The 25686-nt window shown below is 47.2% G+C and overlaps 2 protein-coding genes across 5 annotated transcripts in view; one reads left to right on the top strand and one right to left on the bottom strand.

Moving 5' to 3' along the window:
* Positions 1–25686, bottom strand: part of LOC129714173 (transmembrane protein 229B-like) — a 140272-nt gene that overhangs the window by 7368 nt on the left and 107218 nt on the right. For 2 of the 4 annotated variants that reach the window (XM_055663679.1, XM_055663676.1), the window contains exon 1: positions 803–958. The exons of 1 other annotated variant lie outside the window; for it this stretch is intronic. The gene's annotated coding sequence lies outside the window, so the exon portion shown is untranslated. Of the gene's footprint in view, positions 1–780; positions 959–25686 lie in introns of those variants that run through there. One more of the 4 variants, XM_055663677.1, reaches the window with a different exon arrangement.
* paf1 (PAF1 homolog, Paf1/RNA polymerase II complex component) lies at positions 3400–25170 on the top strand. The gene is made up of 14 exons (XM_055663684.1): positions 3400–3524; positions 8595–8624; positions 9428–9520; positions 10642–10763; positions 11787–11853; positions 13163–13264; positions 16108–16228; positions 17580–17657; positions 18959–19062; positions 19615–19731; positions 21091–21219; positions 22711–22822; positions 23797–23878; positions 24444–25170. The coding sequence occupies exons 1-14, from the start codon at positions 3481–3483 to the stop codon at positions 24848–24850; spliced, it is 1608 nt and encodes a 535-aa protein (XP_055519659.1). The 5' UTR covers positions 3400–3480; the 3' UTR covers positions 24851–25170.

The raw sequence follows: 25686 nt of genomic DNA, 5'->3' as shown, positions 1-25686 counted from the left end.
CCCACTGGTGGGAATGCCCCTCAACCTAACCTGCTGGACCTCAACCTAACCTGCTGGCAGTGGGTTGCCGTGCAACCTAACCTGCTGGGGTGATGGCCCAACCACAACCTAACCTGCTGCCCACTGGTGGGAAACCTAACCTGCTGGGGTGATGGCCCAACCACAACCTAACCTGCTGCCCACTGGTGGGAATGCTCCTCAACCTAACCTGCTGGACCTCAACCTAACCTGCTGCCCAGTGGTGGGAATGCCCCTCAACCTAACCTGCTGGGGTGAAGGCTGGACCTCAACCCCCTGTGGCAGTGGGAATGCAACTCAACCTGCTGGGACCTCAACCTAACCTGCTGGCCCAAGCACAACCTAACCTGCTGCCCAGTGGTTGCCGTGCTTCCTCAACCTGGGGTGAAGGCTGGACCTCAATCTAACCTGCTGGCAGTGGGTTGCCGTGCAACCTAACCTGCTGGGGTGATGGCCCAACCACAACCTAACCTGCTGCCCAGTGGTGGGAATGCTCCTCAACCTAACCTGCTGGACCTCAACCTAACCTGCTGGACCTCAATCTAACCTGCTGGCAGTGGGTTGCCGTGCAACCTAACCTGCTGGGGTGAAGGCTGGACCTCAATCTAACCTGCTGGCAGTGGGTTGCCGTGCAACCTAACCTGCTGGGGTGATGGCCCAAGCACAACCTAACCTGCTGCCCAGTGGTGGGAATGCTCCTCAACCTCAACCTAACCTGCTGGGGTGAAAAGCTGGGGTGAAAAGGCCGGTCCGCAACCTAACCTGCTGGCCGTGGGCAGGTTACCTTTAAGAGGCCAACCAACTAATGACCGGCGGCGGGCTTCAGCTCGGGTCCCCCGGGGCGGCTGTCGTTGGGCGCAGCGGCCTCCTGCTGTCCCGGGAGCGGGCGGAGAGTGCAGTGGACGAGCGGCGAACTCAGGCCGCCATCGCTCCTCCCTCCCACCCACCAGCCCGACCGACGCAACGTAAACATTGCGCCGTGACGTCCCGGGGGACGCTGCGGAGGAGGCGGGGCGACGTGGTACAGCCCCCTCCCCCACCACCCGCAGGTTAGATGCATAGACAATAGAGGCATAGACAATAAATGCATAGATGCATAGACAGTAGATGCATAGACAATAGAGGCACAGACAATAGAGGCACAGACAATAGAGGCATAGACAATAGAGGCTTGGACAATAGATGCACAGATGCATAGACAATAGATGCATAGATGCTCAGATGCATAGACAATAGATGCATAAACAATAGATGCACAGATGCATAGACAATAGGTGCACAGATGCATAGACAATAGATGCATAAACAATAGATGCACAGACAAAAGATGCATAGACAATAGATGCATAGATGCATAGACACAGATGCACATACAATAGATGCGTAGATGCATAGACAATAGATGCACTGACAATAGATAGATGCATAGACAATAGATGCACAAATAATAGATGCATAGATGCATAATAGATGCACAAATAATAGATGCATAGACAATAGATGCATAGACAATATATGCATAGACAATAGAAGCACAGATGCACAGACAATATATGCATAGACAATAGATGCATAGATACACAGATGCATAGACAATAGATGCACATACACTAGATGCATAGATGCACATATCAATTTATGGGTTTGCAGTGAAGAAAGCAAATTACATGTTAGCCTTCATTGAGAGAGGGTTTGAGTTTAGGAGCAAGGAGGTCCTACTGCAGTTGTACAGGGCCCTGGTGACACCACACCTGGACAATTGTGTGCAATTTTGGTCTCCTAATTTGTGGAAGGACATTATTGCTATTGAGGGAGTGCAGCATAGGTTTACCAGGTTAATTCCTAGGATGGCGGGACTGACATTTGATGAAAGAATGGGTCGACTGGGCTTGTATTCACTGTTTCTGATGTTGGCGGTATCCTGAACCAGGGGTCACAGTTTAAGAATAAGGGGTTGGCCATTTAGGACTGAGATGAGGAAAAACGTATTCAACCAGAGAGTTGTGAATCTGTGGAATTCTCTGTCACAGAAGGCAGTGGAGGCCAATTCACTGGATGTTTTCAAGAGGGAGTTAGTTTTAAGTCTTAGGGCTAACAGAATCAAGTGATGTGGGGGGAAAAAGCATGAATTGATCTTGGATGTAGACATAAATGCTGGAGAAACTCAGCGGGTGAAGCAGCATCTATGGAGCTAAGGAAATAGGCAACGTTTCGGGTCGATACCCTTCTTCAGACTGATGTGAGAGTGGGGGGAGGTGGGGGGGGGGGGGAGAAGAAAGGAAGAGGTGGAGTCAGTGGGCTGAGGGAGAGCTGAGAAGGGGAGGAGAAAGTAGGGACTACCTGAAATTAGAGAATCAGCCATGATTATATTGAATGGCGTTGCTGGCTCGTAGGGCCGAATGGCCTACTCCTGCAAGAGTCTCGGTCCGAAATGTCATCCATTCCTTCTCTCCAGTGATGCTGCCTCTCCTGCTGAGTTATTCCAGCATTTTGTGTCTATCTTCAGTGTAGGCCAGCATCTACTTTACTGAACGTTTTTCCTTCCAATATTTAATATGTAAAAGAATATGTGTGTGTTTATGATTGTGTTTATAGTTTGTTTGGTTGTTTGTTTGTTTGTCTTTTTGCACAAAGTCCGCGAGCATTGCCACTTTCATTTCACTGCACATCTCGTATGTGTATGTGACGAATAAACTTGACTTGACATCTGCAGTTACTTCCTACCCATGTTGCTATGTTATTGGAAGGGGGCGGAGTCTGTGCAAGGGGCGGGGTCTGCACCGGAGGGGCGGGATCTGCTCCGTGGGGGCGGGGTCAGCGTCAGTGGTGTCGTCATGATTACAAGGGGGGGCAATGTCGGTGGGCGTGGTCAGTGTCAGGGGGTGTCGTCATGATTACGCAACGTAAGGGGCGGGATCAATGTCGGGGGGCGGGGGTCAACGGCGGGGATCAATGTCGGGGGCGTCAGCGTCAGGGGGGCGCGGTGCTAGGGGCGGGGTCACCGGGGGGGCGGGCTGTTCATGACGTACGTAAGGGGGGCGGGTCAATGTCGGTGGCGGGGGACGTCAAGCGTCAGGGGGGGGCGGGGTGCGTCAGGGAGCGGTGCTAGTGTCAGTGGTGTTGCCATGACGTACGGGGCGGGATAATGTCGGGGGGCGGGGTCAGCGTCAGGGATGTCTAGTGTCAGGGTGTGGTCAGACGTCAGGGGCGGGATCGGGGCTAGTGTCAGTGTCAGTGTTACCATGACGTATGTAAGGGGCGGGATCAATGTCGGGGGGGGGGGGGTCAACGGCGGGATCAATGTCGGGGGCGTGGTCAGCGCCGGGGTGGGGGGGAGGGGGGGGGGGTCAGCCCTTCACTTTAACGCCGAGCCGTGTCATGTAGCCGCGTCACGTGGCAGTGCAGCGGGGCAGGCTGGGACTTGTAGTCCGCCTCCCAGCAGTCCCCGCGCGGCGCGGTGCCATGGCGCCCACGATACAGAACGCTCAGCGGGACGACGGACACAGGTAGGCCCGGGGCTCGCTTTTATCTTTAAAAACTTGCTAGACGGGTTGGTGATGCATCGAATCGGGGTCCGAGTAGCCGGTGTCCTCTCTAGCTCCGATTAAACCACCCCTGAATCTTCTGCGGGTGAACCATTGTCTGTGGGCGGTCCCCTCTGGCAGTAAGTGCCCGTCCTCTGATCATCTGGTGCTAAACTCCCTCCCCGATTATCTGGGAGGGTAAGCTCCCCCCCCCCCCCTCCTCCTCCCCAGGGACAGGCAGCATCTCTGGGGAGAAGGAATGGGTGACCTTTCGGGTCGAGACCCTTCTTCAGATCTTTCGCAATTATTTTACTTTTACATTTATGTAAACAACCATAGTTACTGTGGAGGGAAAGGATGGACGACATCACATTGTGGGTGAAGGTTCTCGACCTGAAACCTCTCCAGAGATGCTGTCTGTCACTCTGCGTTACTCCAGCAATTTGTGTTTATCTGCAGTTTAAACCAGCATGATATGATATGCCATTTATTGTCACTATACATGTACAGTGAAACTATCTGCAGTTCCTTCCCATACATCAAGGGTTCCCAACCGGGGGTAAATAATAATAATAATTATTATTATAATAGCTATAGGATCTTTGGTGCTAGTGTCAGTCAAAGATATAATAATAATTATTGTCATTGCACAAAAGTGCAACGAGATTTGGAACATTTACCCCCTAAGTGGTACATTTCGCTTACCCAGGGGGTAAAGTTGTTGATTCTGGATTTGTACATTTTTTTTCTCATTGACTGACTGCTTGGTTCTGGTATACCGGTCGGTATCTGTTCATCATTAATTGTTCATAAATATGTGTAATACATTTTATATGCTATTAAAGTTGCTTGGGGTAAATGGGACGAAAAAGGTTGGGGACCCCTGCTGTACATGATTCCTGTATTTCATCAGGCTCTGATCCCTTTCCAATTTCTTGAAGTTTATTGTTGAGTATTTTTGTGTACAATTATTATAACTAAGGGATATGAGGAGAAAGAAGGAACTGATTCTGGATGATCAGCCATGATCATATTGAATGGTGGTGCTGGCTCATAAGGCTGAATGGCCTAGGTCCTGCACCTATTTTCTATGGTACACAAAAATGCTGGAGAAACTCAGCGAGTGCAGCAGCATCTATGGAGCGAAGGAAATAGGTAACGTTTCGGGCCAAAACCATTCTTCAGACTGATTGGACTTTTCCTTCACAACTCCAGATCATCAGCTCCAAATCCACCAATTTACTGTTGATCAGCTTGCACTGAATCCATTCCTTGATTAAGCTCCAACATGACATCAACCTCCACATGTACAGACCAACAAAGTTATTTTGAACATTTCTTTGGAATCTATCCCCATTTTACCATGTATCATATAATGTCACAGGATATAATGTCACAGCTCTCTCTCCCCCGTCAATTACTGGTACTCCAGTATTCTTACCTTTCGCTGTTACTGGTGTATTTACTTCCCCATCTTGTATATTAGTTTACTTTACTTTACTTTAGAGATACTGCATGGTAGCAGGCCCTTCAGTGCCGTCCACCAATTCTACGCTGGCCAACGATCACTAAGTACATTAATAAATGTGAGGTTATCCACTTTGGTGGCAAAAACAGGAAAGTAGACTATTATCTGAATGGTGGCCGATTAGGAAAGGGGGAGATGCAACGAGACCTGGGTGTCATGGTACACCAGTCATTAAAAGTGGGCATGCAGGTGCAGCAGGCAGTGAAGAAGGCGAATGGTATGTTAGCATTCATAGCAAAAGGATTTCAGTATAGGAGCAGGGAGGTTCTACTGCAGTTGTACAGTGTCTTGGTGAGACCACACCTGGAGTATTGTGTACAGTTTTGGTCTCCTAATCTGAGGAAAGACATTCTTGCCATAGAGGGAGTACAGAGAAGGTTCACCAGACTGATTCCTCCTGGGATGTCAGGACTTTCATATGAAGAAAGACTGGATAGACTCGGTTTGTACTCGCTAGAATTTAGAAAATTGAGGGGGGATCGTATAGAAACGTACAAAATTCTTAAGGGGTTGGACAGGCTAGATGCAGGAAGATTGTTCCCGATGTTGGGGAAGTCCAGAACAAGGGGTCACAGTTTAAGGATAAGGGGGAAATCTTTTAGGACCGAGATGAGGAAACCATTTTTCACACAGAGAGTGGTGAATTTCTGGAATTCTCTGCAACAGAAGGTGGTTGAGGCCAGTTCATTGGCTATATTTAAGAGGGAGTTAGATGTGGCCCTTGTGGCTAAAGGGATCAGGGGGTATGGAGAAAAGGCAGGTACAGGATACTGAGTTGGATGATCAGCCATGATCATATTGAATGGCGGTGCAGGCTCGAAGGGCCGAATGGCCTACTCCTGCACCTATTTTCTATGTTTCTATTTTTCTAAGACTATCCTACGCACTGGGGACAATTTTACAAATTTTACCAAAGTCAATGAATCTGCAATCCTGTACATCTTTGGAACGTGAGAAGAAACAGGAGCACCCGGAGAAAATCCACACGGTCACGGGGAGAATGCACACATTTCGCACGGACAGTACCCATAGTCAGGATTGAACCGGGGTCTTTGGCGCTGTAAGGCAGCAACTTTAGCGCTGCTCCACTGTGTTGCCCTATTAGTGATTGATTACAATTCCTATTCTGCCTCATAACACAAGCCAAATAGTTTTTTATTATTTGATTTCTCAAATCTTAACAATGGCTGTGACAAAATGTGCAGACACAAAGTGCTGGAGTAATTCAGCAGGCCTGGCGGCATCACTGGAGAACATGGATAGATTACATTTTTGGTCGGAACCTTTCTAAGCACAAGTTCCCCAGGGCTGCTGCCAGATTCGCTGAGTTATTCCAGCGCTTAGTGTATTTTTATTGTTGTAAACCTGTATCTGCAACACCTTGTTTCTGCAAGAGGTGGAATAATCTATTTTCCGAATCCCATCCTGTTCTTTGCTATTTTACTGCTGTATAACAGCTTTATATGGCTATGTAACTGCAGCTCACCAATTTATTTACTACACACCACTTACTTTTACACATGCACTCTGGCCTTGCTATAGTTTGCATTTCTCCTGCCAACTTAATGATCTTCGACCTCAGTCCATCGTGCTTCATCCTCTTCTTGGCTTCATCTGGTTTTTTAGAGCAGGTCAAGGGGAAAACGTACAAACTGCGTACAGACAGCACCCGATGTCAGGATCGAATAAGGGTCACTGGCACTGTAATGCAGCAACTCTCCCGCTGCTCTTGTTAATTTTACAGTTTTTAGACATTTTCATTAACCAAAGATCTTTAAGGGTTTGGGGAGAAAAGGAACATTGAATTAGGTCACAAATCAGCCACTATTTAATTGAATAGGATATTAGACTGAGGGTAAAATCACTTGCATCCTATAAAGTGATCCTATAAAATCACTTGCATCCCTCTTCACCTATGACTGCACACCTGTACATGGTACTAACACCATCATCAAGTGTGCAGATGATACAACGGTGATTGGCCTCATCAGCAACAACGATGAGCTGGCCTACAGGGAGGAGGTCCAGCACTTAGCAGCATGGTGCGCTGACAACAACCTGCCCCTTAACTCCAAGAAGACCAAGGAACTCATTGTAGACTTCAGGAAGTCCAGAGGCGGTACGCACACCCCCATCCACATTAACGGGACGGAGGTGGAACGTGTTTCTAGCTTCAGGTTCCTGGGAGTCAACATCTCCGATGACCTCTCTTGGACCCACAATACCTCTACTCTGATCAAGAAGGCTCATCAGCATCTCTTCTTCCTGAGGAGACTGAAGAAGGTCCATCTGTCTCCTCAGATCCTGGTGAACTTCTACCGCTGCACCATCGAGAGCATCCTTACCAACTGCATCACAGTATGGTATGGCAACCGCTCTGTCTCCGACCGGAAGGCATTGCAGAGGGTGGTGAAAATTGCCCAACGCATCACCGGTTCCTCGCTCCCCTCCATTGAGTCTGTCCAAAGCAAGCGCTGTCTGCGGAGGGCGCTCAGCATCGCCAAGGACTGCTCTCACCCCAACCATGGACTGTTTTACCCTTCTACCATCCGGGAGGCGCTACAGGTCTCTCCGTTGCCGAACCAGCAGGTCGAGGAACAGCTTCTTTCCGGCCGCTGTCACTCTACTCAACAACGTACCTCGGTGACTGCCAATCACCACCCCCCCCGGACACTTATTATTATTTATTCAAATCGTTTGCTATTTCGCTCTTCAAGGGAGATGCTAAATGCATTTCGTTGTCTCTGTACTGTACACTGACAATGACAATTAAAATTGAATCTGAATCTGAAATTGAATCTGAAGTGCTGTTGTCTCTGTTCACGAGGAGCAAGGTTTAATAGGAACCCGAGGGTCAACATTTTCACACAGAGTGATGGGTATGTGGAACGAGCTGCCATAGGAGGTGGTTGAGGCAGGTACTACAACAGCAGTTGGACAGGTGCATGGATAGGAAAGGTTCAGAGGTATATGGTCCAAATGCAGGCAAATTGGACTAGTTTAGATCGGGTACCTTAGTCAAGTCAAGTCACTTTTATTTTTATAGCACATTTAAAAAACAACTCTCTTTGGCCAAAGTGCTTTTCATTGGAGGTACTAAAGTTATACAACATTGGTTCATAGATTAAATACAAACATCACTACATACATATAGCCCTTGCTCAGATGACGTCAAGAAAGGATTGGGAGTAGAGATGAGTTTTAAGTCTCGACTTAAAGGAGTCGATGGAGAGGGCAGTTCTGATGGGAAGAGGGATGCTGTTCCACAGTCTAGGAGCTGCAACATGGTCAGCATGGATGAGTTGGGCCTGTTTCAATGGTGTGTGACTCTAACTTGGAATTCATTATATGTAAAACTGAGTGAGTGGGAAATGAATATGGAATGACTATGCTTTGAAGTAGGTGTGTAGGTATTTGCTGTCTTTTTATTGGCCATTTTGCTGGCCAGAACTGTGGCGTGATTGTTGGTACACTGAAGGTCTGTGCCATACTGAAGCTCATTTCTCTTCATTGTTGTGTTTCAGGTCCAATGCACACAGAGCCGCGCCTGAGAGGTAAGTACAACTCTATAAAATCATCCCTAATCCTCCTGAAATCCAAAGAATCCAAGTCCTAGCCTACTCAACCTCTCCCTAAAGCTCATGCCTTCTGGCCCAGGCAACATCCTTGTACATCTTCTCTGCACCCTTTCTAGCTTCACAGCATCTTTCCTACAGCAGGTGGCCAAAACTGAACACAATACTCTAAATGTGGCCTCGCCAATGTTTTCTACCTCCATCGGGAATCTAGTTTTGCGGCTCCCAGCTAAAATGCTGAGACTATGGGGTGGTGGTGGGATGTCACAGCACTGAGCTTTGTGTTTGGGTCTGATAAATGTCAGCCAGCAGGGAAAAGCCAAAGCAGGTCAGACTGAGGAGGATGGATTGATGAGTCACTGACTCTGGGAATTATTGGGGCTAGGAAGTCCGGTTCCACTTGGCATTCCAGTTTAGTTTAGTTTAGAGATACAGCGCGGAAACAGGCCCACCTTGTCCGCATCGACCGGCGATCCCTGCACATTAACACTATCCCACACACATTAGAGACAATTTACACATATCAAGCCAGTTAACCTACAAACCTGTACGTCTTTGGAGTGTGGGAGGAAACCGAAGATCTCAGAGCAAAGTCATGGGGAGAACGTAGCAACTCCATACAGACAGTATCCGTAGCAGGGATTGAACCCAGGTCTCTGGTGCTGTGAGCGCTGTCAGGCAGCAACTCTACAGTTGTGCCACCATTGTCGCTCTGGCCCAGCGCCAGTGCTGGCTTGTGTTTTGCTCCATGACTGAGTGTTAATATATCTGCTTCTTTCCAGGTCCGGAGTTGTGTGCCGAGTCAAATACTGCAATTCCCTGCCCGATATTCCCTTTGACCCCAAATTTGTGACATATCCGTTTGATCCCAACAGGTATGATAATAGTTGTTTCTGTTTAGTTTAGAGATACAGCGCGGAAACAGATCCTGAAAGTTGTAGGTCAGGTTGACAAGGAAAAACTGCTTCTAATGACTGAAAGATTGATAGCCTGAGGGCGCGGGGAGAGGTGAAGATCGGGGATGTTCTGTGACGGTTGATGGATACACATTAGAGAAGCCTTCAAAAGGGTCTTTGACACTATACTTGATGGAGGGAAGTAATTGCAGCAATTATAGGGACCAGGAAGATGGTTAAGAACAAGATTATTGTTGACAACATCTTAAACTGATTGTTTAGTTTTAGAGATACAGCGCGGAAACAGGCCCTTCGACCCACCGAGTCCGCGCCAATCAGCGATCCCCGTACACTAGCACTATCCTACACACTATAATCCTTGCCAAAGCCAATTAACCTACTAACATGTACGTCTTTGGAGTGTGGGAAGAAACCGGAGCACCCAGGGAAAGCCCATGCGGTCACGGACAGAATGTACAAACTCCGTACAGACAGCACCCGTAGTCAGGATTGAATCCAGGTTGCATTACCGCTGCACCACCGTACTCCTTCAACAACATACGATGCTTTACTTTGACAACAGACCAGACTGATTCCTGGGATGTCAGGACTGTCTTATGAAGAAAGACTGGATAGACTTGGTTTATACTCTCTAGAATTTAGGAGATTGAGAGGGGATCTTGTAGAAACTTACAAAATTCTTAAGGTGTTGGACAGGCTAGATGCAGGAAGATTGCTCCCGATGTTGGGGAAGTCCAGGACAAGGGGTCACAGCTTAAGGATAAGGGGGAAATTCTTTAAAACCGAGATGAGAAAAACTTTTTTCACACAGAGAGTGGTGAATCTCTGGAACTCTCTGCCACAGAGGGTAGTTGAGGCCAGTTCATTCGCTATATTTAAGAGGGAGTTAGATGTGGCCCTTGTGGCTAAGGGGATCAGAGGGTATGGAGATAAGGCAGGTACAGGATACTGAGTTGGATGATCAGCCATGAATGATCATATTGAATGGCGGTGCAGGCTCGAAGGGCCGAATGGCCTACTCCTGCACCTAATTTCTATGTTTCTAACACTGAACATTTTTTTCCCAATTTATTTCCCAGGTTTGTACAGTATAAAGCTACCTCTCTTGAAAAACAGCACAAACATGAACTGTTGACAGAGCCAGATCTAGGAGTAGTGATTGATCTGATCAATCCAGATACGTACAGGATCGATAACAATGGTGAGTCCCATACTAGCAGCAAAACCTCTGTTATTGGGACTGTATAACTGATCCCATGTGTGTATCTGGGCCAAATCCATATCCCTGTTGCATCCTTTTAGAATAATAGAAAATAGGTGCAGGAGTAGGCCATTTGGCCCTTCGGGCCAGCACCGCCATTCGATATGACCATGCCTGATCATCCAAAATCATTACCCCGTTCCTGCTTTTTTCCCCATATCCCTTGATTCCGTTAGCCCTATCTAAGCTATATCTAAATATCTCTTGAAAGCATCCAGTGAATTAACCTCCACTGCCTTCTGTGGCAGAGAATTCCACAGATTCACAACTATCTGGGTGAAAAATTGTTTCCTCATCTCAGTCCCAAATGGCCTACCCCTTATTCTTAAACTGTGACCCCTGGCTCTGGACTCCCGCAACATTGGGACAATTTTCCCTGCATCTAGCCTGTCCAATCCCTTAAGAATTGTATGTTTCTATAAGACTCCCTTTCATCCTTCTAAATTCCAGCGAATATACGCCCAGTCGATTCATTCTTTCATCATTTGTCAGTCTCGCCATCCTGGGAATTAACCTGGTTAACCTACGCTGCACTCCCTCAATAGCAAGAACGTCCTTCCTCAAAATTGGAGACCAAAACTGCACTCAATACTCCATGTGTGGTCTCACCGGGGTCCTGTACAACTGCAGTAGGACCTCCTTGCTCCTATACTCCAATCCTCTCGCTATGAGGCTTCTCTTTGGCATCAGAAGTTGGAACAGTGGCTGTGCACTGTCCTGTGCTGTAAAATCAGCTGCCTTCACATTAGCTGATGTTAAAACTTCTCCCATCTCTCTTCTTCAACCCGTTACTCAAAAACACACACCCTTGGGTCTGAAGAAGGGTCTCGAACCGAAACGTCACCCATTCCTTCTCTCCAGAGATGCTGCCTATCCCGCTGTTACTCCAGCATTTTGTGTGTAGCTTTGGTGTAAACCAGCATCGGCAGTTCCTTCATGTGTTCTGTTTACTTCTCTTTCCAGTAATCCTCGACGTTGCAGATGAGAAATTACTGGAGGAAGAAATTCAGGCGCCGTCCAGCTCTAAACGGTAAGTGATCGGTGGCATTCTGTAATTCATGGCCAGGGGTGACATTCAGTGGTTTGGACTGTTCTGCCTGACAAGGAGGCCAGTTTTCTGCGTAGGTGTGACTTGGGGTTGGGGCATAGAGCTGAAAGGTGGGGGGTTAATGTTGGAGTGTGGGATTGAGTCTACCTTGAAGATAGACCGTAAAATGCTGGAATAACTCAGCTGGTCAGTAACTACCACTGTTTGGTAGTTTTGCTGAAGGATCACTGCCTTGTAAGTTCATAAGTTATAGGAGCAGAATTAGGCCATTTGGCCCATCAAGTCTACTCCGCTCAATCATGGCTGAACTATCCTTCCCCCTCAATCCCATTCTTCTGTTTTCTGCCCATAACCCTTGACACCCGTACTAATCGAAAGCCTTGACTGACCTGAGTAAGCATGCAGTTATAGCAGGCAGTGAAGAAAGCTAATGGTATGTTGGCCTTCATGACAAGATAAGTTGATTATAGGAGCAAAGAGGTCCTTCTGTAATTGTACAGGGCCCAAGTGAGACCACACCTGGAGTATTGTGTGCAGTTTTAGTCTCCAAATTTGAGGAAGGACATTCTTTCTACTGAGGGAGTGCAGCGTAGGTTCACGAGGTTAATTCCCGGGATGGCGGGACTGTCATATGTTGATAGAATGGAGCGACTGGGCTTGTATACACTGGACTTTAAAAGGATGAGAGGGGATCTTATGGAAACGTATAAGATTATTAAGGGATTGGACACGCTAGAGGCAGGAAACATGTTCCCAATGTTGGGGGGAGTCCAGAACCAGGGGCCACAGTTTAAGAATAAGGAGTAGCCCATTTGGAACGGAGATGAGGAAAAACCTTTTCACCCAGAGACTTGTGAATCTGTGGAATTCTCAGAAGGCAGTGGAGGCCAATTCTCTGGATGCTTTCATGAAAGAGTTAGATACTCTTAAAGATAGCGGAGTCGAGGGATATGGGGAGAAGGCCAGAACGGGGTACTGATTGTGGATGATCAGCCATGATCATAGTGAATGGCAGTGCTGGCTCGAAGGGCCGAATGGCCTACTCCTGCACCTATTGTCTATTGTCACAGATGTTGCCTGACCTGCTGAGTATCCCCAGAATTTTATTGGTTTTAGTATTTGCCTCCCACCAATGTCTTTCCTGTTTCTCGGCTGTTCCCCCAAAATGGTTCTGCTGTTTATTTCTCTCCACTGCCTTTGCACAATTTAACTGGGGAGTTTAAAAATTGCCACCTGAAATATTGACCTCCAATGTTACGAGTTTTTTATTTTGTGTGATCTCTGGGTTCAGGTCGCAGCAGCATGCCAAGGTCGTGCCGTGGATGAGGAAGACAGAATACATCTCCACTGAGTTTAATCGCTATGGAATCTCCAATGAGAAACCTGAAGTCAAGTAAGTAATACATCGCTGTACAGTTGTAACCCTCGAGGAATGTTTAAGAGGGGCATTTCTTCTTATGCTCTGAAACAGACCCAGCTTGGAGCCAGCAATGAGTCGCGTTCAATGAATTAAAGTGTTTTAAAAAAAAATAGCTGGTACACATAAATGCTGGAGAAACTCAGCGGGTGCAGCAGCGCTCCTGGACTGGAGGGCGGCAGCTTCGACCACCGCGGTGTTTGAACCGGCCCGTTCGCGGAGCTCGGTGAGCAGCGGGACTGATTTACCATCGCCCGGTGGGGTATCGCCTCAGCGCAGAGGGAGAAGAGGAGGGAAGAGACAGTAACCCTGAGATTTTTGCCTCCATCACAGTGAGGAGGTGCTTGATGGACTCACTGTGGTGGATGTTAATTTGTGTTTACTGTCTGTTCTGTTGTCTATTATTGTATTATTGTATGACTGCAGGCACGAAATTTCGTTCGGACTGAAAGGTCTGAATGACAATAAAGGAAATTCAATTCGGGTTTCGGCCCGAAACATTGCCTATTTCCTTGGCTCCATAGATGCTGCTGCATCCACTGAATTTCTCCAGCATTTTTGTCTACCTGGGATTTTTCAGCATCTGCAGTTCCTTCTTAAAAAAAATAACTGGTGGCCGGATGGTTAGCACTGAGTGCGTTCAGGGAAAAGTGGGAGCGAGAGATGGGGAATAGTTTCCATCTATGTCTCCCTCCCCCCGCCCCCCCTTCCATACCCCTTTCCTCTCTGCTTCCCTCCCGCTCTCCTTCCCTCCCGCTCTCCTTCCCTCCTGCTCTCCTTCCCTCCCGCTCTCCTTCCCTCCCGCTCTCCTTCCCTCCCTCTCTCCTTCCCTCCCTCTCTCCTTCCCTCCCTCTCTCCTTCCCTCTCCCTCCCCCTCCGCTCAGGCAAGAGGTATAGAAATGTGAAAACGCACACCTCCAGATACAGGGACACTTTCTTTCCAGCTGTTATCAGGCAACTGAATCACTCCATCAACGACTAGAGATCAGTTCTCAGTTACTATCTATCTCATTGGAGATTCTTGGTTTGACTTTACTGGACTTTATCTTGCGCTAAACGTGATTCCCTTTGTCATGTATCTGTGCACTGTGGATGGCTCGATTGTAATCATGTATAGTCTTTCCGCTGACTGGGTTGGCATGCAACGAAAGCTTTTCACTGGTACACGTGACAATTCATTCATTCGTCTCATCGTTGAAAACATTAGTGATGCAGTGGTGTTGGTTTCCAGCGGGAACGGTGACGGACGCACCACACATCTCTGTCCTCCAGTTCCTGCGGACTTCTGCCGCTGGAAGAGTAGGATTTTGGTGTGTGTGCTTTATCATCATTCCTTACAATGCTATGTACGACAGTGATCGCAACTTCTACTGAAGTGTGGATGGCCGTTTGCTTGCTAGAAGCTCATCCGCCCTTTTTGACTGGTATTGTTTTTGGTCCTGCTGGGGGTCCACAGCCCCCTCCTCACCTGGCAAACCAGGTGGGGGAGACGGTTTAGTCGCCGACTATCCGACCATGGAGCAGGTAGCACGGGATTACATGGTACCCATGGCGGGGAAAGCTCCCCCTGACCTGACTAGGGGGTCGTGTAATAATTTAGCATGTGGGAGTCTCGTTCGTTATCGGAATTAGTATGTGCTGACAATAAGCTAGACTTCAAACCTCTCCTGAGGGAACATTATTCAGATGTGCTTGAGTATAGAAGTTGGGATGTAATGTTAAAATTGTGCAAGGCATTGGTGAGGCCAATTCTGGAGTATGGTGTACAATTTTGGTCGCCTAATTATAGGAAGGATGTCAACAAAATAGAGAGAGTACAGAGGAGATTTACTAGAATGTTGCCTGGGTTTCAGCAACTAAGTTACAGAGAAAGGTTGAACAAGTTAGGTCTTTATTCTTTGGAGCGCAGAAGGTTAAGGGGGGGGGGGGGGGACTTGATAGAGGTCTTTAAAATGATGCGAGGGATAGACAGAGTTGACGTGGATAAGCTTTTCCCACTGAGAGGAAGATTCAAACAAGAGGACATGACTTGAGAATTAAGGGACAGAAGTTTAGGGGTAACATGAGGGGGAATTTCTTTACTCAGAGTGGTAGCTGTGTGGAATGAGCTTCCAGTGAAGGTGGTGGAGGCAGGTTCTATTTTATCATTTAAAAATAAATTGGAAAGTTATACGGACGGGAAAGGAATGGAGGGTTATGGTCTGAGTGCAGGTAGATGGGACTAGGGGAGAATACGTGTTCGGTACGGACTAGAAGGGCCGAGATGGCCTGTTTCCGTGCTGTAATTGTTATATGGTTATATGGTTACTAGGCAGTCTGAAGAAGGGTTACTACGAGTCTGAAGAAGGGTTTTGGCCCGAAACGTCGCCTATTTTCTTCGCTCCATAGATGCTGCTGCATCCGCTGAGTTTCTCCAGCAATTTTGTGTACCCTGGTTACCAGGCAAGTCCACTTTCGTATTCTGCAGCCAGAATTGGGAAAGTTGAATACTCTAATTACTTTGGTGCGAAATCCAGGTTTGGAGATCTGTAAATCAATGAGCCTCCTCGCAAGTTCTCCAGAGCATATTAAGGACTAAGTGCAGTCCCGCGACACTGCTATTCAAAGTGAAGATATCTTAACCCAAAAGGGTACATTTGGTCCACTGTTATAATTTTATCGAAGCTTCAGATTAGATGTGGAAAGTTGGTTAAAGGTGGTCAGGAAGTTCTTATCAGGCTTTAGAATCGGTGTTTGAACTGGATGCCATTTTCTCATTGTAGTGTTGCTTGTCCTGCGTCTAACTGTTTTATCCTTCTATTCACTCCCAAAAAACCCAGGATTGGTGTTTCTGTCAAGCAGCAGTTTACAGAAGAAGAGATCTACAAGGACCGTGACAGCCAGATAGCAGCAATTGAAAAGACCTTCGTTGATGCAAATAAAGAGGTAGGAAAGAAACATATACGGATAGTTAACGCCCGATCTGAGGTACGGGCGAAAGAACTAGGGAGGGAGAATTCAGCACAAGCAAGCACCCTTGACAACTACAGACCTGCTGACAATAGGTAAACCTCTGTCGCACCTGGAACGATTGCATAAAAGGGGGGAGGTTAAAGGGACGTGTTGCATCTGCAAGTGTCTCCTCCCATAAGCCTTAGCGGGTCAAGAAGGTCCCGAAACGCCTATTTCATTGGCTCCATAGACTGCTGCACCTGAGTTTCATCAGATTTTTGTGTAACCTTCGATTCCCACATCTGCAGTTCACTTTAAACACAGGGTACATTGGTACCACTTATAATTTTGTCCAATGAAGCTCAGATTAAATGTGGGTGAATGTTTAAAGGTGGTCGGAAACCTCCTTCTTCGTGTGTTGTCGTTTGAGCTTTACCATCGGTGATATGATGGATGCCATTTCCTATCCCAGTGTTTAATTGTAGACGTCTAACTGTTTTATCCTTCTATTCACTCCCAAAAAACCCAGGATTGGTGTTTCTGTCAAGCAGCAGTTTACAGAAGAAGAGATCTACAAGGACCGTGACAGCCAGATAGCAGCAATTGAAAAGACCTTCGTTGATGCAAATAAAGAGGTAGGAAAGAAACATATACGGATAGTTAACGCCCCAATCTGCTACGGGAAAGAACTAGGGAGAATTCAGCACATAGCAAGCACCCCAGACAACTACAACCTCCAATAACAGACATAAAATGCCGGAGTAACTTAGCGGGTCAGTCAGCACATTGGGCATACAACCTGGTCATCAGATACAATGGGATTAAGAACCACATCATACTCACTTCAAATACACTAGGGTACCACTTAACACCTCCAATGAGCTCAGGAGAAAAAGGATGGGTGATGTTACGGGTCGGAAACCTCCTTCTTCCAATATCTCGTGATGAGCTTTACCAGGGTATATGATGATGATGTCCTTCCCAGCTTAATGGTAGACCATTTAAAACTCTCCCTCCCAAACTATCCTTTTCTTCTTCGGCAAACGTTTGGATTGAACTAGACATGCTTCCAGTTCCGAGGTGACAATTGAGGTCATTGTGGGACCCTAAACTGCAACAGATATAGAAGTGGTGCAAGTGGGTGGGGAGTAAGACAATACTGTACTACTTCTACCACTGACACCAGGTATCCCTATCCTCCCAACACACAAGTTCTTAGTGTCATCCCGAATGCTCTTTTCCCCACTTTGAGTAGTCGTAGACTAGGGGTTCCTGGGAGTCAGTGTAGATGTTGCATTTTTTTCGCTGCAGAGAAAACAAAGTTCAACCTTCGTAGGTCTAAACAACATTACTGCAAAACCTGTGGCCGCGGTTGGTTTTTACCCCTGTGGAAGTAATGCCCGTTTTCGTGTGCTATGGTGTCTTTCCTGATTTTAAGGTAAGGCCTGTGGATACACGTTCCTAAACGGATGTTTTAGCCTTTAGCAATAAAACGCAGAAACAGTCTCTTCGGCCCACACCGAACAGCAATTGCCCCGTACACTAGCGCTATCCTACCCACTAGGGATCATTTACAATTTTTTTGGATTTTTTTTAACCAAAGTTAATTAACCTACAAACCTGTTTAACGTGGAAAAGAAAAATTATTATTAAAATAGTTAAAGTGCTGGAATAATGAGACAATCTTTCTTTCGAAGAGTAGATACATGGAACTGCGGAAGCTGGTTTATCAAAGAAAGATGCAAAGTGCTGGAGTAACTCAGCGGGCCGGGCAGCATTTCTGGAGAACGTGGATAGGTGATGTTTTGGGTCAGATCCTTCCTTCAGTCTGAAAGAGGATCCCGACCTGAAACGTCACCAATACATGTTCTCCAGAGATGCTGCCTGACCTGCTGAGTTTTTCCAGCATTTTCTATCTAACCTGCCTGACCTGCTGAGTTACTCCAGCAAATTGTTTTTTTCTTTTTGTAAACCGGCATCTTCTATTCCTTGTTTCTACTCTTCCAAAGGAAAACAGTCTCTTTAAGGCAACCAGGGCTGTCTGTCGATGACACCACCCACTTGGGTGAGAGTGCCCAGTGCTATGTAAAGCTGACATTTCCCTGTTAAAACTAATTGTAAAAAGTGTCTTGTTTGAGAAAGAACTGCAGATGCTGGAAAAATCGAAAGTAGACAAAAATGCTGGAGAAACTCAGCTGGTTGGTGAGGCAGCATCTATGGAGCGAAGGAATAGGTGGCGTTTCGGGTCGAGAGCCTTCTTCAGACTGATGTGGAGGTGGTGGGGAGGGAGGCGGGAAGAAGAAAGGAAGAGTTGGTGACATTGGGCTGTGGGAGAGCTGGGAAGGGGAAGGGAAGGAGGGAGAAAGCAAAGACTACCTGAAATTGGAGAAGTCAATGTTCATACCACTGGGGTGTAAACTGCCCAAGTGAAATATGAGGTGCTGTTCTTCCAATTTGCAGTGGGACTCATTCTGGCCATGGAGGAGTAAAAAGAGCATTGGCTTGTGAACCAAATACTGAATGTAAATATAAGGAAGAATAAAATGAGATTAGTGTTGGATAAGTGTAAATGGGTGTCAAATGGTCAACATGGTCTTGAGTGGACTGAAAAGGCAGCTCCATTGTTCTGACTCCCATTTTACACAGAGATGTGGCCACATTTATACAATGCTGGAAATGTATTTTATTTAGACCGTTTCGGAATGATTTCAAATCTCGATTTCTTTCTCCTTTCCATAGATGTGGATAAACCCATGTGCGCAAGTCATATTTGACTCTGACCCAGCCCCGAAAGACATCGTTGGTCCTGGTTGCGTGGAAATGATGTCCCAGGCTATGATCAGGTGAGGCATACTAACTTGTTGCTTGTGAGTAGCAAATGTCAGATACTGTTGGGGTTTAAGGTGACAAATTACTGAAGTTAGACACAAAATGCTGGAGTCACTCAGCCGTCAGAGCATCTCTGGAGAGAAGGAATGGGTGACGTTTCGGGTCGAGGCCCTTCTTCAGACGGGTCTCAAGCCTGAAGAAGGATCTCGACCCGAAACGTCACCCATTCCTTCAATCCAGAGATGCTGCGTGGCCCGCTGAGTTACTCCAGCTTTTTGAGTATCGTAGGAAAAATGCATGTGTGGAATTGAAGAACGGGGAGCTGGAGATAGGGTGCAAGGGATGAGAACTGATGACAGGGGTGATGGTGCATGGCGAAAGGGGATGGAGGTGGGAGAGACAAGAGGCAAAAGCTGAGTCTAGATGAGGCACAAATGATCATAGGGGAAGCATTGCCGGGAGCTGAAATGGGATCAGAGGTTTGGAAATGAAACTGTATTACACATATTAAATATGCAAGTCCATGATGGCGATTCATTGAGATATGACCATTTCTTTCCGCCCAGGGGCATGATGGACGAGGAAGGAAACCAGTTTGTTGCTTACTTCCTTCCCAGCGAGGAAACCATAAGGAAACGGAAACGAGACGACGATGAATGTATTGATTACATGCCTGAGGATGTGTAAGTCCACGGTTTCGGAATGTAAAGCTTCACACTTGACTTGCGAAACGCGAAGGAATGGCAGAGCTAACCATCCCGTGGGTTTCAGCACAGTTACACAAATAGAGGTTCAAACATTTCCAGTATGTGTTGAAGAAGGAACTGCAGATGCTGGAAAATCGAAGGTAGACAAAAGTGCTGGAGCATCTATGGAGCGAAGGAAATAGGCAACGTTTCGGGCCGAAACCATTCTTCAGACTGATGTACGGTTGGGGGGGGGAGAAGAAAGGAGAAAGGAAGAGGAGGAGCCAGAGGGATGAGGGAGAGCTGGGAAAGGGGAGGAGACAGCAAGGGCTACCGGAAATTGGAGAAGTCAATGTTTATGCCGCTAGGGTGCAGACTGCCCAAGTGGAATATGAGGTGCTGCTCCTCCAATTTCCGGTGGTGCTCACTCTGGCCATGGAGGACGCCCAGGCCAGAAAGGTCGGATTCGGAATGGGAGGGGGAGTTGAAATGCTGAGTCTGCTTGGTACATCACTGCTTGGTATAGGTATTGGTTTACTACTATCATGTGTACCACAGAAATTAAGAGATAAAGTTTGTTTTGCGTGCTATCCATATTATTATTAATAACTTCACTTTTGAGAAGCAGGGAGAGGGAAGAATTACATTTCATGTTTTTCTTCACTCCTTACAATGCCGTGTACGACAGTGCTCGCAACTTCTACTGAAGTGTGGATGGCCATCGGCTCGCTAGAAACTCATCCGCCCTTTGACAGGTCTTGTTTCTGGTCCTTCTGGGGGTCCACAGCCCTCTCCTCACCTGGCAAACCAGGTGGGGGAGACGGTTTAGTCGCCGACTATCCGACCATGGAGCAGGTAGCACGGGATTAGATGGTACCCGTGGCAGGGGGAACTCCCCCCCCCCCTACGGACCTGACCTTAACAAAGCAAAAGGTGTTAGGTGGTACCCTAGTGTATTGGAAGTGAGTATGAAGTGGTTCTGAATCCCATTGTATCTGATCTTGTGTGTGGCGTGCACAGCCTAAAGTTGTAGGACAACTTGTTCTATTTGATTGTGCACGCCAGGTTGATTGCATTCATCGAAACAGGGCGGACCACATGACGGTTGCAATCTCCCGCCCCATCGTGTTAGCTGTATGTTCTGTTGCCCTGCCTGTTTTATGATGTCTCGCTTATTTTTTTACTATTAATTTATTTATCCATCTATTTATTTATTTATTTATTCCGTACAGCACTTTGGTCAGCTTTGGTTGTTTTTTAAGGTGCTTAACAAATAAAGTTATTATTATTATTATTATTATTGCATCTGATGACCGGGTTGTATGTCCAATGCGCAATAAATGTCTTTGTTTTCAGATACGAGTACAAAATATCCAGAGAATACAATTGGAATGTAAAGAACAAAGCCAGCAAAGGATACGAGGAGAACTATTTCTTCATCTTCCGTGATGGAGACGGAGTCTACTACAACGAGTTGGAGACCAGGTGGGTACCCAGGCATACTGTCACTGACAGCAGACACCAGTCATTGGGAACTCTTTGCAGTTGGGAACTCTTTTATTTAGAGAGACAGCGTGGAAACGGGTCCTGCAGAAAGTCCCACTGAGTCCACGCCAATCATCGATCTCCCGTTCTCTGTTATCCCACTTCCTTATCCACCCCCTACACACTTGGGACAATTTATAGAGGCCAATTAACCGTACAAACTCGCAAGTCTGTGGGACGTAGGAGGAAACTGGAGCACCCGGAGGAAACCCACGTGGTCACGGGGAACACCTGCAACCTCCACACAGACAGCACCTGAGGTTGGTCTCTGCTGCTATTTAATTAATGTACACCTACACTGCCACTTCTCTGTTTCCTTAAAGCCCCCAGATTAAAAATACCAGAGTTAGGGGATATGGGGAAAAGGCAGGAACGGGGTACTGATTGGGGATGATCAGCCATGATCACATTGAATGGCGGTGCTGGCTCGAAGGGCCGAATGGCCTACTCCTGCACCTATTGTCTATTGTCTATTAAAGGTAATTATCTCATATCTTGAGCAGCTTTAAACTGAACAGATTCTAGTCTGGAGCGATTAATTAAAAAAATCCTAACTCCTATATTATTCTGCCACCCGCCATATACATTATCAGCGTGAAAACCAGTTCCTCCAACTGCCTACACAATGCCCTTTTGATTTTACCGACTGCAGTGCTGACCTTCAGTATTGCTTGCCACTCTTCTATACATTTCAGTCCCCCACTGTTTCCTAAATAATCACCTCCTTTTATAGATTCTTCTCGAACCTTTAGATTTTAGAGATGGTGTGGAAACAGACCCTTCGACCCACCAAGTCCGCGCCGACCACCGATCACCCTATACACTAGCATTATCCTACATACTGGGGACAATTTACAATTTATAGAAGCCAATTAACCTACAAACATGTGTACGAAGGAACTGCAGGTGCTGGTTTAAACCGAAGATAGACACAAAATGCTGGAGTAACTCAGTGGGCCAGGCAGCATCTCTGGAGAGAAGGAATGGGTGACGTTTCCGGTCGAGATGAAGGGTCGTGACCCGAAACGTCTTGACCCATTCCTTCTCTCCAGAGATGCTGCCTGTCCCGCTGAGTGAATCCAGCATTTTGTGTCTAACCTACAAACATGTACATCTTTTGGAGTGTGGGAGGAAACCAGAGCACCTGGAGAAAGTCCACATGGCCACGGGAAGAACGTACAAACTCCGTACGGACAGCACTCGTTGTCAGGGGCTCTTGCGCCGAAAGGCAGCGACTCTACTGCTGCGCCACTGCCGCCCAACAAACCTGTGCCATAGTTGGCAGCTCTCCTGCTTCCATCTTTACTTCAGCTCCTTGCTGGAGCTTCCTGCGGAGGTTTTCTGTGCTGAAAGGCCTGTGTGTGTGTGTGTGAATGCGATCCACATACCTACGGCTTCCAGATAATCGACGTGCGTGGTCTGTTTTCACAGAGTGCGTCTGAGCAAGCGGCGTGCAAAGGGGGGCCATGGTGTGCAGTCGAACACCAATGCAGTGTTGGTGGTGAAGCACCGAGACATGAATGAGAAGGAATTGGAGGCTCAGGTAAGCGAAGCTGCTCTTGGTTCACCGACCTAATGACTATACAGTTCCATGCTTCCATGTGGAAACATGATCCTTACCACAACAGTTTCAAGTCGGAGAGAGTGAGAGAGACTGCATACAATCAGAGGTAGACAAAAGTGCTGGAGAAACTCAGCGGGTGAGGCAGCATCTATGGAGCGAAGGAAATAGGCAATGTTTTGGGCCAAAACCCTTCTTCAGACAATGCTTCTGCATACAATCAGGCCCATCAAGCCTGTGCTGACTATCAATTAAAATGGTCATTAAGAAAGGGTATGGAATAATACAAAGGGCAAGCAAAATCATAGCCCAAAGATGCTTTATGAGCACAGAAAGATCAAGGGAGTGGGGATCAAAGCTAATCTATTTATATGGTGATGGAGGAAGTGGATAATGCTTTAATAAATGTTGTTATCTTCACAAAGGGGTGGAGTGATGCAGAGTTGTAGTTGATGAGATGCTGGAGAGAAGATGCAGTTAAAATGGAAAGAGTGCAGAAAAGATTTACTGGAAGTTGCCAAGACTCGCAGGCCTTGGTTATAGGGAGAGATTGGGCAGGCATCAACTCCATTCCTTCGAGCATAAGGGACTGAGGGGTGAAATTATAGAGGTGTATAAAATCATGAGCAGCGTCAGGGGGGATGCACATAGCCTTTTTCCCCACCGTTGGGGAATCCAGAACTAGAGGGCATAGGTTTAAGGTTAGAGGAAAAAGGATTTAATAGGAAGCAGAGGGGCAACTTCATTGTCCACATGACAATAAACTCTCTTGACTTGACTTGAACCTGAAGGTCGCCATTTTGTTCCCAACGGCCGTACAGATATTGACATACAGGTCACCGCGACTCTGGGGAAGGAGGGGGAATATAAAGGGGAGTGAGGGGACGTTACTGGGATCACAGCGCTACGGGAAATCATTCCTGGAAATGTTTGCCTGAATATTTGTCACTCTACAGGATGCCAGAAGAGCTCAGCTGGAGAACCATGAACCAGAGGATGAAGAGGATTTGGAACACAGCAAACGCATCGTGGGATCAGGTGAATGCTTCATTCGCGGCCAAATTGCGTTCCTCTTCAATAATCCGTTTAATTGCTGAGAGTATAGGAGCAAGGAGGTCCTATCGCAGTTGTTCAGGGCCCTGGTGAGACTGCACCTGGAGTATTGTGTGCAGTTTTGGTCCCCTAATTTGAGGAAGGGCATTCTTGTTATTGAGGTAGTGCAGGGTAGGTTCACCAGGTTAATTCTAGGGATTGACATGTAGTGAAAGAATGGATCGACTGGGCTTATATTCACTGGAATTTAGTAGGATGAGAGGCGATCTTATAGAAACATATAAAATTCTTAAGGGATTGGACAGGCTAGATGCAGGAAAAATGTTCCCGTTGTTGGGGGAGCCCCGAACCAGGGGTCACACAGTTTAAGAATAAGGGGTAGGCAATTTAGGACTGAGATGAGGAAAAACTTTTTCACCCAGCGAGTTGAGAATCTGTGGAATTCTCTGCCGCGGATGGCAGTGGAGGCCGATTCACTGGATGCATGGGTTGTACTGGTTGCAATGATATTCCCACCCCCTCCTCACATCCTTCTGTTTGTTTTCATTAGATGATGAAAAGGACAAGGAGAGTGGGAGTGAGAAGGCTCCGAGCGGGGACGAGCGCTCGGGGAGTGAGAGCGAGCGGGAGGAGGAGGACAAGGCCAGCAGCAAGAGTGGCGGCAGCGATAGCGACAGCGGGGATGACCGGCAGGCTCGCGAGGCCCGCGACAAGGAGGAGATCTTCGGCAGCGACGCTGACAGCGGCGAAGAGGGCCGGCAGAACGAGAGCGGCCAGGAGGAGAGCGGCAGCGAGGGCGAGCAGCACAGCGACGAGGAGGACGAGCGGCGCAGCAGGAGCCCGTCCAACAGCGGCAGCGAGCACTCGGACAACGAGAACCAGCGGCCCGCGCAGAGCGGCAGCGAGCAGGGCACGGAGTCCAGCGAGAACGAGGACAGTGGCAGCGGGAGTGACTGAAGAGCTGGGACCTGATCAACCTGCAGTGGGATCCAATGGACAGACCCACAATCTTATAAACTCAGACACTCTGGCGATCTCCCTTCCCCTCCCCTCACCCCCCACCCTCCCTCCCATTCCACATATTTGGTGAGTATTGCATAGTAAGGTACATACTGATCCTTGAGTGATTTGACCCAGTGGTGTCGAGAGATGGGCGGGCTTCTGTCAACATCCAGCTAACTGCTGGCGTTAATCCTCATTTTTATAAGCATTTGTATAAAACCGCATCATTCTATAGCACCCAAAATAGAGATTAAAAGCCCGTGTGTTAAAGCCAACACTGAGGTGACAATGGAGAATGTGTGAAATCGTACATGCGGAGAGAGACATTTTGGAACACCGACCCAGACACTGGACTCGGATGAAATATTTCTTTGGATGAAAATCCCATCTAATTTTGTACTTTCCTTTTCTGAACTTTGTAGAGAGTGAAACATTATGGATCAATGAAGCTAAATCCTGGGTGTAAATCCTGCTAGAAGCTTGTCACAGATTCCAGCATTAACTAGGCTATGTTTTACGGTGCGGAGAAAACTTAATCTCATTTCACTAATTTTGTTTGATCTCTGCATCTTTTCCACTTTGACAATGTTCTTCACTGAGATGAGGAAAATCATCAAGCGTTGGTTCAGACAGTGAACTAGAAAGGATGGGTGGAAAAGATGATCTTCCTGTTGGGGGTAGACACAAATGTTGGAGAAACTCAGCGGGTGAGGCAGCATCTATGGAGCGAAGGAAACATGCGATGTTTCGGGTCGAGACCCTTCTTCCGACTGATGTGGGGGTGAGGCGGG

Source organism: Leucoraja erinacea, chromosome 38, assembly GCF_028641065.1.
Source record: "Leucoraja erinacea ecotype New England chromosome 38, Leri_hhj_1, whole genome shotgun sequence".
Lineage (NCBI taxonomy): Eukaryota > Metazoa > Chordata > Chondrichthyes > Rajiformes > Rajidae > Leucoraja > Leucoraja erinaceus.
The sequence above is the reverse complement of the archived record's forward strand: the minus strand, read 5'-3'. Positions and strand labels throughout refer to the sequence as shown.